The sequence below is a fragment of the Pongo abelii genome, chromosome 6, assembly GCF_028885655.2.
Source record: "Pongo abelii isolate AG06213 chromosome 6, NHGRI_mPonAbe1-v2.0_pri, whole genome shotgun sequence".
In the NCBI taxonomy this organism is placed as follows: Eukaryota; Metazoa; Chordata; class Mammalia; order Primates; family Hominidae; genus Pongo; species Pongo abelii.
Window position 1 is genome coordinate 108,959,256 of NC_071991.2, and position 15,094 is coordinate 108,974,349.

At 39.1% G+C, this 15,094-nt stretch overlaps 1 protein-coding gene across 6 annotated transcripts in view; it reads right to left on the reverse strand.

The window, feature by feature from the left end:
* Positions 1 to 15,094, reverse strand: part of DOCK4 (dedicator of cytokinesis 4) — a 525,542-nt gene that overhangs the window by 154,106 nt on the left and 356,342 nt on the right. For all 6 annotated transcript variants that reach the window (XM_054559683.1, XM_024249890.3, XM_054559685.2 and 3 more), the window contains one exon: positions 1,730 to 1,886. In XM_054559683.1, coding sequence (XP_054415658.1) covers positions 1,730 to 1,886 — 157 coding nt within the window. The remainder of the gene's footprint in view (positions 1 to 1,729; positions 1,887 to 15,094) is intronic.

A 15,094-nucleotide genomic window follows, 5' to 3' on the forward strand; every position in this document is an offset into this window, starting at 1 on the left:
TTTTAAAAAGTAGCAACTTCTAATTTTCAGGATTTGTTTCTGTCTCATTTTCATAATTGTGTCTAACATCCTAAACTCTACAACTAGCACAAATTCAGTACATAGGACCACATATTTTGATGGAAGAGAATCTATTGTTAGGCTTACCTGTGTGGTAGGCAGAATAATGGCCTCAAAAGAACCTGTTTCAAGAATTAGGAGGGACTATGTTTCCCTCACACAGCAAAAGAAGACTGTACAGATGTGATTAAAAATCTTAAAATAGAGAGATTACACTGGATTATCCAGCTCAATGTAATCACAAGCATCCTTAAAAGATGTAAGATGGTCAGAGTCAGAGAGATGTGAAGATGCTATGCTTCTGGCTTTGAAGATGGTGGAAGGGGCCATGGGCCAAGGAATACAGGTGGCTTCTAAAGCTAGGAAGGGTAAGAAAATGGATTCTCTCCATTCCAGGGGGAATGCAGCCCTGCTGACACCTTGATTTTAGCCCAATGGAACTGATTTTGTATATTTGATCTCCAGAACTGCAGTATAATAAATCTGTATTGTTTTAAGCCAGTAAGTTTGTGGTAGCTGTTACAGATGCAATAAATAAGTAATACGACCCCAAAATATTCTATTGGGGAAATTCAGTTAAACATGAATGCAAACTCTACTACCCACACACACCTAATCCACACGGAATAAATAAAAATTTCTGTTTAAGGATCTCAATAAGAGGTTGATTTTATTATCTTCATAACTTCTATGGGGGTAAACTGGCCTCATAAAAAAATACTTGAGGTTTGGTAAATGCTTTATAATCATTTATTGAGTTATGCCAATGGAGGTTTTATTTAAGTAAAATCATTAACTACTGAATGCTGATAAAGCCTGGTATAACATATCTTAACTTGGTGTCCTATATAAATACAGTAGCAATGCCTGTTGAAATTGAGAGGTGTTTTAAAAGCGGTCAAAATTTTGATGTTACATTTTGCTTTGTTTCTGAGACTATGATCTAAAAGAAGAAATATTTCCTTCTATAAATGCTGTTCTCTGACACAGAAGAAGGAACTAAGAACTAATAACAAGCACACCTGTTTAGGCACAGGTTTTTATGAGACACAATACCTCGTTATAAAGTGATTCTTCTCAACATAATGAATATAACTTATTTAATATAGCATTCAGGGTGCTAGCCAGAAGTCTTATATGACAACGATAAAAAACTCAAAAATGTTTAATTTACTTCCTTCATTACAGAAGATGTTTTCATGGCAATTTGCCAAGGAGAAGAGCTTGCTTTATTAATCATAACTTGCTAAACAATCACTGATAAAAAGTAATGCTAGAATTGAAAAGCAATATGCATCTAATTAAACAAAAAACAGCCTTTATTCTAAAGCCTGCAATTAGCACTGTTTATGGAGCTATAAAACACGAGATTAAGGTGTTGGTATTTTCGTTTTTTTTTTTTTTCCCAAAGCATCTGGGTTTTGATGGTTTATTTGAAAAGTTGTGTACTTGTTTTTCAATACTGGGATAATTTTGAAGTCCTTCTTAAATGACATGCATTCAACAGGTCACTGGGTCACATTTGCTTCCATTTTACTAGAAATCACAAACGGAAGGATCAATAATTTTTCTAAAGTTCTTAACTAACTTTGGTGTTTACTGAATATGCTTACCGAAATATACATGATTACTAGGTACTAGGGCTTTCAAATAAAATATCATACATTACCATTTTGTGTGAGTTTTGTGGAACAGAGAAAAGATGTAATACAAAAGGACTCCTTTGTGGCCTTCATGGCTTGATTATTATTCCCAAGGAAAATGCCCTTGGAAAAGGGAAGTTTGAGGTAGCGGGTAGTATCTTGAAGGTTTGTGTTTTCTTCACACTGTTAAAAATATTAAAAAAACATAAGGGAAGGGGAAGAGATCTCATAAGAATTATTAAGCATAATTTATATTACTAGTGTTTATAAATTGGGAAACATTCCAAACAGCATTACAAGCAGAATTTGGTTTTTAAATAAAATGCAAAAAAACTGTATAAAATAATTAAGCATGGATTTTTGGACTAAGATTAATTTGAGTTTGCATCTCAGCTCTGTAACTTCCCATGTGAGTGACCATATCAAATCAAATAATTTAACCACACACTGTTTCCGTTATCTTCTCCAAAATCTCATTGTGTTGTCATAAGAATTAGGTTATATAAAGCCTTTAACACAGTCCTGATACCTTGAAAATGATCAATAAATCATATTTGCAGTGACCATAGTATTTTTTTCAAAAACACTTAAATTCTTCCAACATCTCATCTGAGGCAGCTGTTAAACATTTCCTTACTTTGAAAACTGGCAATTAAAAGAAAAGATATTTCAGGTATTATAATTTGAGAGTCCTACTATGTGAGGGAAATCTCTACTTTCAAAGAAAATGCCAGCTAACACATGTAAAAGCAATTAAAGATTTAGAAAATATAATTTCATATCCCTACTGCAATTATTTTAGTCAAGGATTGTTGCTTAGTGCTAAAACCAGCAGAATTGTTGAGGAGGAATCGGATGTTCATATGATGCCAATGTAGCAACATACAGATTACTTCCTACTGGCAAGAAGACAAATATAACTGCATGTGGGGGAATCGAGCTGTCATTACACCAATGCAGGGCAATGCAAAGACACATATCATCATCTACAATGCATTCTTACCAAAGGTGCTGAATCCCAGTCCATCACATCTAGATTCAACTTCCATATCATAGGAAACACAAGAGATAGAGCAACATGTTGAGCAACACTACAGGGAAGAAACCAGAGAATCCAAAAGATGGGGGTTTTCTGTAAGATGCCTGGTCTATCTCTTTAAGTCAGCGTTGCCAAAAAAGGGATTGTTCTAGATTAAACAACACTTAAGAAATAGATAGCCAGATGCAACATATGGTCCCAGATTTGAACAAACCTGCTGATGTGTCCGACTTTTTAAAAATCTGCACATTGACTAAGTTCCACATGAGATAAAAAACGTAGTGATCGGAAAATCGTTAACTGAAAACTGGTAGATTAAAAATAAATATGAAGCAGACCAAGATGATGGAATAGAAGCCTACACTGCTTGTTCCCCTGCGCCAACCCCAGAACACCAAATTTTCACAACTATCTGCACAAAGAAAAGCACTATCACAAGAACCAAAAATCAGGTGAGCAATCACAGTACCTGGTTGTAACTTCATATCCCTGAAAAGGTACTGAGGAGGGCAGAAGAGACAGTTCTGAATCTCCAATGTCCTCTCCCATCTCCCACCCCTCCCCCATCCCCCAGCAGTAGCTATGCAGCATGGAGAAAGAATCTGTGCAAGTTTGTAGGAGAGTGCGGTGACTTGGGGACTTTACATTGAACTCACTGCTGCCCTGTCATTGAGTAGAAAATAAAGCTGTTCTGGGCTCAGACAGTGGCCATGCAAGGAGGGAGCATTGAGACCAGCCCTAGCCAGAAGAGAATCACCATCTCAGCAGCCGGAACTTGAGTTTCTTGGCAAGCCTTGCTACCATGGGCTGAAGTGCTCTGGGGTCCTAGGTAAACTTGAAAGGCAGTCTAGGAGACAAGGAGAGCAATTCCTAGACAATTCCTAGTGCTAGGCTGGGCTTAGAGTCCATGGACTAGAGTAGCATGTGACCTAGCGAGACACCTCCTCGGGTGAGTAAGGGAATAGTAAATGTGGCATCATCCCTCCCCCAACCCCAGGCAGTGCAGCTTGCAGCAACAAAAGTGACCCCTTCTTTCTGCTTAAGGAGAGAAGAGTGAATAGTAAAGAGGACTTTGTTTTGCATCCTGGTTACCAGCTCAGCCACAGTAAGATACGGCACTGGACAGAGTCATGAGGCCTCCATTCCAGGCTTAGATGACATTTCTATACCCATCCTGGGCCAAAAGGGAACCAACTTCCTTGAAAGGAAGCACTCAATCCTGGCAGGATTTATCCCCTGCTAACTAAAGACTCCTTGGGCCCTAAATAACCAGCAGTGTTACCCATGGAGTACACTGCAGGGCTTGGGATCTGAGACATCCTGGCTTCAGGTGTGACCCAGCACATTCACAGCTGTGATGACTGCAGTGAAAGATTCCTTCTGTTTGAGAGAAGCAGAGGGAAAAGCAAAGGGGACTTTGCCTTGTACCTTAGGTACCAGCTCAGCCACAGTGGGGTAGAGCACCAAATAGGCTCTTGGGTCCCTCAGTACAGGCCTAGGCTCTTGAACAGCATTTCCGGACCTGCCCTGGATGAGAGGGGAGCAGGGTAAGTTCCAGGTCTGGCAGCATTCACCACAAGCTCAGACAGATAATTCAAAATAGCTGTTTTGAGGAAACTCTGAGAAATTCAAGATAATACAGAGAAGGAATTCAGAATTCTATGAGATAAATTTAACAAAGAGATTGAAATAATTAAAAAGAATCAAGCAGAAATTCTAGAGTTGAAAAATGCAACTGACATGGTGACGAATGCATCAGAGTCTCTTAATAGCAGAATTGATAAAGCAGAAGAAAGAGTTGGGAAGCTGGAAGACAGGCTATTTGAAAATACACAGTCAGAGGAGACAAAAGAAAAAAGAATAGAAAACAATGATGCACTTCTACAATATCTAGAAAATAGCCTAAAAAGTGCAAATCTAAGAGTTATTGGCCTTAAAGAGGAGGTAGAGAAAGAGATAGTGCTAGAAAGTTTCTTTGAAGAGATAATAACAGAGAACTTCCCAAACCTAGTGAAAGATACCAACATTCAAGTACAAGAAGGTTACAGAACACCAAGCAGATTTAACCCAAAGAAGACTACCTCAAAGCATTTAATAATCAAACTCCCAAAGGTCAAGGATGAAGAAAGGATCCTAAAAGCAGCAAAAGAAAAGAAACAAATAACATACAATGGAGCTGCAATACATCTGGCAGCAGACTATTTGGTGGAAATCTTACAGGCAAAGAGAGTGTGGCATGACACGTTTAAAGTGCTAAAGGGGAAAGAAAAACAAACAAAACAAAACCAAACCTTTACCCTAGAATAGTACATCCAGGGGGAAAATATCCTGCAGGCATGAAGGAGAAATAAAGACCTTCTCAGACTAACAAAAGCTGAGGGATTTCATCAACACCAGACTTGTCCTACAAGAAATGCTAAAGGGAGCTCTTCAATCCGAAAGAAAAGGATGCTAATGAGGAAGAAGAAATCATCTGAAGGTACAAAACTCACTGGTAATAGTAAACACACAGAAAAACACAGAATAGTATAACACCATAATTGTGGTGTGTAAAATACTCTTTACTTAAGCAGAAAGACTAAATGATGAACCAATCAAAAAGAATAAAACTGGAGGAATCACATTACGTTACTTCCAATTCTACTACAGAGCTACAGTAACCAAAACAGCATGGTACTGACATAAAAGCAGACACAAAGACCAATGGAACAGAACAGAGAATCCAGAAACAAATCCACACACCTCCAGTGAACTCATTTTTGACAAAGATGCCAAGAATATACATTGAGGAAAAGAGTCTCTTCAATAAATGGTGCTGGGAAAACTGGATATCCATACGCAGAAGAATGAAACTTGCTCCTATCTCTCACTATATAAAAAAATCAAATCAACATGGACTAAAATTAAATCTAAGACCTCAAACTATGAAACTACTGTAAGAAAACACAGAGAAACTCTCCAGGACAGTGGTCTGGGCAAAAATTTCTTGAGCATCCCCACGAGCAGAGGCAACAAAGGCAAAAATGGATAAATGGGATCACATCAAGTCAAAAAGCTGCACAGCAAAGGAAATAATCACCAAGGTGAAGAGACAACCCACATAATGGGAGAAAATATTTGCAAACTACCTATTTGATGAGGGATTAATAACAGAATATATAAAGAGCTCAAACAACTCTCTAGGGAAAAATCTAATAATCCGATTGAGAAATGGACAAAATATTTGAATAGACATTTCTCAAAAGGAGATACACAAATGGCAAACAGGCATATAAAAAGGTGCTCAACATCATTGATCATCAGAGAAATGCACATCAAAACTACAATGAGATATCATCTCACCCCAGGTAAAATGGCTTTTATGCAAAAGACAGGCAATAACAAATGCTGTGAAGATGTGGAGAAAAGGGAACCCTCATACACTGTTGATGAGAATGTCAATTAGTACAACCACTATGGAGAACAGTTTGGAGGTTCCTCAAACAACTATAAAGAGAGCTACCATGTGATTTGGCCATCCCCCTGCTGGATATATATTGAAAAGAGAGGAAATCAGTATATCAAAGAGACATCTGCACTTCCATGTTTGTTGTGTAGCACTGTTCACAATAGCTAAGACTTGGAAGCAACCTAAGTGTCCATCAACAGATGAATGGATAAAGAAAATGTGGTACATTGATTCAATGGAATACTATTCAGCCATAAAAAAGAATGAGATCCTGTCATTTGCAACAACATGAACGGAACTGGAGGTCATTAAGTTAAGTGAAATAAGCCAGGCACCAAAAGACAAACATTGCATGTTCTCGCCTTTTTTGTGGGATCTAAAAATCAAAACAACTGAACTCATGGAGATGGAGAGTAGGGGATGGTTACCAGTGGCTGGGAAGGGTAGTGGGAGGTGACAGGGAGGTAGGGATGGTTAATGGGTACAAAGAAGACAGAAAGAGTAAGACCTAGTATTTGATAGCACAACAGGGTGACTATAGTTAATAATAATTTAATTGTACATTTAAAAATAACTAAAATGTATAATTGGATTGTTTGTAATACAAGGGATAAATGCTTGAGGAGATGGATACCCAATTTTCTGTGATGTGATTATTATGCATTGCATGCTTATACCAAAATATCTCATATACCCTATAAATATAATCACCTACTATGTACCCACAAAAATTAAAAATGAGAAAAATTGTATAGTGTATTATAATATCATTTGGGTAAAAAAATCCACACAGAATATCTGAATGATATACACTAAGGAGCTAATAGTTAACATCACCTGGGTAATGAGAATATGGCATTTTATTTTATTTTGGTTTATCTGTATACTGATTTTAATGCTGTAATAATAAAGGTGACTTTAAATTAAAATTTTGAGGAAAAAATTGTAACAGATATACAGTTGGTACACTTAGATGATTCTGATTATATATTTGAAAACTTATATTAACTTTATTCTTTTGAATTTGTTCAAATATTTTCAAGGCTACTGCCCTAGTAACAGGTAGGAGTTTAAGCACAGAATCTCTTTAGTATTCCAGACTATTCTGTGTGACTCACAATTTTTTTTACTTTTTTTTTTTTTGAGACTGAGTTTCACTCTTGTCACCCAGGCTGGAGTGCAATGGTGCGATCTCGGCTCACCGCAACCTCTGCCTCCCGGGTTCAAGCAATTCTCCTGCCTCAGCCTCCCAAGTAGCTGGGATTACAGGCATGCACCACCATGCCCAGCTAACTTTGTATGTTTAGTAGAAACGGAGTTTCTCCATGTTGAGGCTGGTCTAGAGCTCCTGACCTCAGGTGATCCGCCTGCCTCGGCCTCCCAAAGTGCTGGGATTACTGGCATGAATCCACCATGCCTGGCTACATTTTTAATAATAAATATTTAGGAAAGACCTCTCTAACAAGTTTAGAGAAACAGAATCAGAATATGACAAGATGTTCTTACTAATACACCTGCCCAGTAAGAGAAACACCAATATAAACACAATGAACAGCCTCTATAATTCTCTTTTAATATTACAACTCCAAATGGTTTCTTTTACTACTGCAAAGTAATTCATATAGGCAGAAGAATGCATAAAACATACATATATGGTTTAAAGAATAATTATAAAGTGAATACTTCAAATGCTTTCTTCAGGAACAGTGTTTAGGCAAAGCAATGTTCTGGAACCCTAGATCACTGACCCCCTCCCCTCAATCTCATCCCTGGCAAGTCAAAGCATGAGGGCAGCACCCCACATTCACCCTATCTGGTCTATAGTGTTGGAAACATCCTCTGATCTCTCATCTCTATCCTGATTTGTATTCCATATGTCTAACCACCACTTCCTAGTGTGACTAAGTCTCATGCCAAACCCAGCCCAGACACTCTGTCCTGCTATTTCCAGTCTTCCTCCCCAGGATTTGGAGGCTGCCCTGGTCTAGTATGATCCATCTGTTCACAGAAATTCTGCCCCTGTAAACATATCTCTTATTAACTCTCCTCCCCCTAACTGCCTGCCATCTCTGGAGCACTTCTGCAGCCTCTTGGAATTCCTGCTTGATATCCCATGTAGCTCAACTGGTTGCCATGGGATGGACCACTTGTGTGAGTGAGAGTGTGATGGCTGTGCTGTATCCTTAGTGGGTATTATGAATAGAAGACTTGGCTGCTTTTCCATGGGCCAGGAAAAGGTGATGTGGTCAGCTTAGTTCCACCAAGCCTTCATTCTCACTTCTCCCCCAGCCTGGGGGGGTCCAAGACCTCAGCATCTGAGTCTGTCTGAGTTATGACATCTTGATAGCTTCATACAGCTAAACTCTATCACCCTTGCTCAAGTATAAAATATAATAAATATGAACAATACTCTGGACATAAAAGTTATTTCAAGAGCTTTCGGCAAGAACACTGGGGTATGTGTAAGAGAGATGGGGGTAGCAGAGAGAATTCCGCCCATCAATTCAGTGAAGAAAAACATGTAACTACTCTTTGGTCTCTATGAACCCTTTTATATGTTTACCAGGCGTTCAAAGCTGATTTTTTTATCCAGTGGGATTACACTAGATATGGGGTTAGGTTTTAATCTATTTCTGAAAAACTTAAGCTATCACACAGAAAATATTATAGCATATCTTTTATTGTTCCTTGAGGTTTTCAGCATGCACCCTTAATATACCATACAAATACTGGAGATTTTTAAGGCAATCCAAGCAACTACCTTTTATGAGTGCTTACTGTGTGACAGGCACTACTCTGCACTGTGTGTATACTCTCTTCTCACAACAATCCTTGAGGCAAGATATTGCAACCTAAGGAGCTTATGTGATTTGCCCAATGTCACAATATTAGAAAATATCACAGTCAGAATTTGAACCAAAATTTGTATTCACAACTACCATATAACATTGCCTCCCTCTACTGTTGTTTTAGCCAAGTTTTGAATTCAAGTAATTAATTCAAACATTTTAAATTTATAGATAAAATACTGCATGGTCGGTATCGCTAGGAAAGACCAAAAATGGTTAGATTTTCAAAAGAAAGGTATCTTTGTGGGAGACACCCTGAGAGAGGGCTCAGAGTGGTATATGGAGCTGAAATAATTTCAAATGCAATAAGCTCACAAATCTTATAATGAAATGGCTAGTTTATGTCTTCAAATCATGCAGGGAGCAAAAGGGATCATGCAGTCTGGATAAGATAGGGAGGAAGGGCAGGTGGGAGCAGATGCGGCATAACATAGGAGCTTAGGGACACAACAAATGAGCTAGAAATCATTCATTCTTTCATTCAACGACAAGGGATAGGGAAGAAATGCATTCAAGAGCAGTGAATAATACAAATGAGGTTCTAGAAGGTAGCCTTGTAAAGCAGAAACAGCTGTCGCCTAGAGTTTAAGCCAAAAGGTTATCCAGTTTCCTAACACTAGAAGCAGCCAGGGAGTCAGTAAATTCCCCAGGTGGGAAAAGGGTCTACTGTGAGTGAGATTCTGAACTAGAGTATGGACTGGAGAAAACAAATGGGAATAAACAGTCTTCCCGTTAGGTGAAAAGCTAAGAGTCAATGAAGTCATAGAAATGAGGCTGGAAAAGTATGGTTTGGCACTGCCTGTGCTTTAATTGGAAATATTAAGTGCAACAGAATAGTGGTTGATTGCTTAAATGCCTAAAAATCTGAGCAATACAGGCTCAACGGCACCAAACTGCAGATGTGAGATTCTTGTGCTGCATGTAATTGAGAGATGGCTTTGTTACCATGGTAAAATCCAGCTATACCCCTAACCTGGATGGGGTGGTTAAATACGGATCATTTGCATTTTGAGGAATACTTGTAAAACAACAGTTTAGGCTTTCACATAGAGAATACTTTTTTCTACCAAACCCAGTGAAGGCATGGAGCATGGCAATGTGGATATGAGAGTAAGAAGACACTGTCCTCTCTACTAGAGAACTCGTTTTCTTGTGGAAGACACAAGCACAGCTAAAGTGTTACCAGTGTTATGGCAGATGTATGCTGGCAGATGGATGAGGGAAGAATTAATGAAGCCATTTTTCTTTTCCAGGGGAAACAAGGCAATGTGACCCCGGCTTCTTGAAGCTGCTACTGGACTGGGGGAACAAAACGATGTCACTGTAATAGTGAAGGACAGTTCTCTGCATTTGCTATGTTGGAATCTGTGCAAGTTATCTTAAAATGGCATGGAGATAATTTACAAATTAGAGAGGAAAGAGATGAGAACCATCCTTGCTTTACTATACTTGGGAATCTGAAATCAGATCTGGCCAGAGAGATGTGCTCCCTCAGACTCTTACAGAATTATTAAAATGCAGGCTTTGCAGCAGCAGCAGCAGTAGTCTCATCTTCTTTGAGATCATATAGTTTGGCTCACAGTGTATTTCTTTCTCTGGAATAAAAATCAGTTGGTACAGCAATGAATACTGCATTATGTTCTAGGCTACTTTTTGACTACTGTCTTAGATATGTGAAAGAGAATGTCAGTGTTCAGTCCTGGACAGTGTTCCAGAAGTGTGATATTTGAGTTATGCAAGATATATGATTGAGAGATCCACATCTACAATTTACTAATTTAAAAACTGGCAGAGGAATTCATGGAATTAGTCAAATTAAGGAATCTGTAACTTGTGAAAAGTAGGTAATCACATTTAAAAAAATACAGTATGGTAAGTATGGTAGACAATCCAGTTGAAACTCTGTATTACCCGTTAATAAAAACCAGATTTAAATAGTTTTTGGAGGAAAATACCTTTCTTTAGGGAACTTTTTCAAAATGACTAGTCATCCTTTATGTCATTATTAAACATTTATTAAATTCCTAATATTTGTCAGCCTTTCAGTTTGGCATTAAGAATGTAACAAGCAAATGAACACAGTCTCTGTCCTTGAAGGCACTGCATGTCTGATCTCCACACTTATCTGTTAATACTGATTACAACACTGGGATAAAGACCACTAGAAACCAGTTCTGCTGGGGAAGGGAAGGAAGACCTTATCGAAAAGGATGGTCTTTGATCTGAGGTCAAAGGACTATTTGACCTCAGTTGTAAAGGATAAAAGCGTCATCAAGCAGGCAAGGGAGGAAAAGTCAAGGGAGGGAAGAAACAATACACTCAGAGGCACCGGGGAATAAAAACACACGTATGAGACTATGGGGACACGACCATTCAACGCAATGTGGGATCTTGGAATGGATCCTGGAACAGAAAAAATGACATTTGTGGGAAAACTTATTGTGAAATCCAAATAAATTGCATGTTAACAGAATTGTACCCAGATTAATTTAGTTTTGATAAATATACTATAGCTTATATAAGAGGTTAACATAAGGAGAAGTTGGATGAAGGTTATATGGGAATTTCCTGTACTATTTTTGCAACTCTTCTATAAATTTAAAATATCTTTAAAATAACTGCTAAAAAAAGTACAGGCATATTGAGGCAACTATACATAGTTAAGTATGTCTGGAGTAGGGAATTTTTCAATACATAAAAGCCTTGGGATTACCCCAAATCTCTTGAATAAGAAAAATCTCAGGTGGTTCTAATACTCACCTCTGGTTTAGATTCCTTGGATTAAAGTATTATCGAGGAGGTGGAACTGACCAGTCATGCAACCAACTATTTAGACATGGTGGGTAAATGTGACAAGAGAAGCCTGTGACAAGGTTTCTCTTCATGGCAGGAGTGGATGGAGACAAGACAAAATGCTCAGTTTTGGATATGCTGAGTGTGTGGTGTCTTTGGGAAGACCAACTGAAGATGTTCAGTAGGCTGGTAAAGTTTTGCACTAGAAAAACATATCTGGCAGTTAACAGCATAGCTTACCTGCCCAAATGGATGAGATGGATCTAGAGAGTATAAGACACAGATGGTAGTCAAGGGCTAAACCCCTGGTAACATCAACATTTAAGGTATCCATAAAGAGAAATGAGTCCTCAAAGAGGAGGAAGGATGAAACTCAGGAGCACATCATCAGGCCAAGGAGTGTGGGATTTTCAAGAAGAAGCATTATTAATAGTGTTCTATGCTATAGCGCAGTCAAGTATGGAAAGGTTTTTAAAATGTCTAGTGGCTTTAGCCCCTGGCTGGGCACTAGTGACCTAAAGGGGAAAAACTTCAGTTGAGCAATGAGGATGTGAGGAAGCTGAGGCAGTGAGGGAAGACAGATTTTCACGCAGGCTGCATGTCATGACGGGAAGGGAAGAAGGAACATGGTGGCTATTTAAAAAAATTTATCAAAAAAAAAAAAGGCTTGAGCATGTTTATAATCTGTGTGAATACTGCTGGAAGAGATGCAGGAGGAAGAGAGAGGACATTGGGAGGGGCAGGGTCCCAGAAGAGTCAGGAGGGAGGGAGATCCTGAAGGAAGTAGGTGGAAGAACTAGTCTTGAAGCGAAGGAATCCTGCCCCATCCCCTAAGACAGGAAGCCGGAAGGAAAGGAAGGATGCAGATAAATTTGCAGGTGGCAAGGAGAGAGCACAAGAAGTTAAGGAAGTTCCTGTCTGATGGCATCTGTTTTCTCTGTTAAGTAGCTGGGAAGTGGTGGGGTAGGGAGAATGGTAAGCTCTTGTAAATAGCTCTTGTGAGGACTAGTTTACCTGCAATGTTGATGGACCCACATCTATACCCAGGCAGATCCTAACCTATAGCAACTGTATAATTTCTTCTAGCAATGCCCTAATCTGTCAGCACTGCCCTCTCCTATCCCCAGCCCTAATTTCTTCTAGGGCTGGGGATAGGAGACGGCAATGCTTCCAGATTCATCTAGGACTATTTTTTAATTCCTACGCAGGCACAGTAGAACTAAGGATTAAGAGATACCTTAGACAAGAATGGGAAGAAAAAAGAGTGGTCTAGTGGAGGAGAGAAAGACTGAAAAATAGGCACAGTTAGAAAATCAGAAGGTTGAAAGGCTGTGGTCAGAATACTGAGAGTTTATAATTTTTGATATGAAGTAGTTCTGGATGACTTCATCCACCCATCTATCTAATCAGTGGGAGATTCTGATGGGTAGAGAGGCGACACAGCCTAGGGTGTGGCCATAGTGAAGTAGAAGGCAAATGGAGGTAGCTAGAGTTGAAGTGGCCAAGAAAACAAGAGGACAGGAAGTTGGATAGTCAACCAGAAGAAGACTCTGAACTAGGAACTAGGCTGACTGTGGGAAACGAATCAGCTACTTACCACACCACTCCATCCTCCCCCCTCTTCCTCACTGGCCCTCAAAATACAAGTTGGTGGAAGACAGTAACTAGGACACATGGAAAATTGCAGCGCTGTATGGAATGAGCCTTATAGAGGACAGGGGAGCTCTTCACAAGAGGGTGGCGAAAGAGTATCTCTGGAAAGCGTTAAGGTATTTGGAGGCAGCTGACCACCAGACACTAGACACCCGGCTTAGGAAGAGGGGCTCTCTACTCCAGCAGCTATACAGGAAGCCCTCTCAGCAGAGGAAAGTCAGGTCTCACTTAAGGCAGAACATTTTGGGAGGGCTGAAGATGTAGCAGTATGAATTGGTTAGCATTGAAGGGGCCTTCTGCAGGTCACTTAACTATCCCTAAGTGCTAGGACTAAGTCTACCTATTAAGATAGCTTAGTGTTTTCTCCCCACTGTTCAGCTTATGTGTTCAGCTTGATATGTTTTTATACTAAACTTACCAGGTTATTTATTTTAAAATGTTGCAGATGTTTTTTAATTTCTCTTACAGCATGTAATGAATGAAGTATCCGTCAAGTGATCAATTCTTCTATACCAAAGCCTGGGGAGGACAGATATGTTTCTGGCTTGTCTAAGATTTATGGATTATGGTTACAGGGTAAGTCTTTTAGAAGAGTTGGAGGAGCATATGGGGTTCACTGGGGAACATATGGGGTTCACAGGGCAGCAGGCTAGATTGCAATCCTGTCTACCTAAATTTTCAGATTCCCCTCATCTTCTCATTTTACTTATGAATGCAAACATACTATAGGAAAAGGCTACACTGAAGTTTGAGATAAGCAGAGAATGGTAGCTTATACCTGGATTTGAGAAGTCCATCTCAAATGTAGTGGCCAGTGAAGTGTATTTGTTGGACTACTATGTACCAAGTTAGGGACTAGGATATAGCATAAGAACCTGAAAACTTGTAGAGAAAAATGTGGGCCACAAAGGGTTTATGGACAAATTTTTAGGTAACAAAGGTGAAATAAGTTACTCCACAATAGACTTTTACTGTCTATGTCATCATATTAAATTAATCCCTGTCCAACCAGGAAACAGCATCACCTTCTATTTGGCTGACTTTGTACCTGGCTCTTTTCCTTCTTGAATACCTTGGATTAGGAAGCCAATAAACCCCACTACAGGAAGCAGAATCTCTACTAAGCAAAACTCTAGCTTGGTTGAGTCGGGCCACTTCTGCCATGGTGGTGCTTGACAATCAACAGTGATGAATTTACAAAACCCCAACTTCTCCAAGGCAGACGGTATTATTACTATTTTCTTACTGGACCAGAGGGTGTTTCAGAATGTACTTCCAGTGACTAAAACTCCTCCATTAGAGTGAGTCAGAATGAATGGGAACTTGAGCACATAGTTACTGTCTTCCTAGGCCCCTCTTTTTGAATTCTCACATCAATCTCCTCAACAGATTTGACTTTTGGAAAACAAATTTGCTTCCGCTCATTCTTTCTTATTTTATTTTTTGCTTCATTCTCTTTTCTTAACTTTTTGCTTAATTCTTTTTTCTCAACTTGCTTTCCAGCAGGTAGCTGAAGAAGCTTAGCCAAATATATTCCTACAAAGTTAAGGAAGACAATAATTCTAACGGAATGGAAATACCAAAACTTAAGATTAAATATGGTTATTAG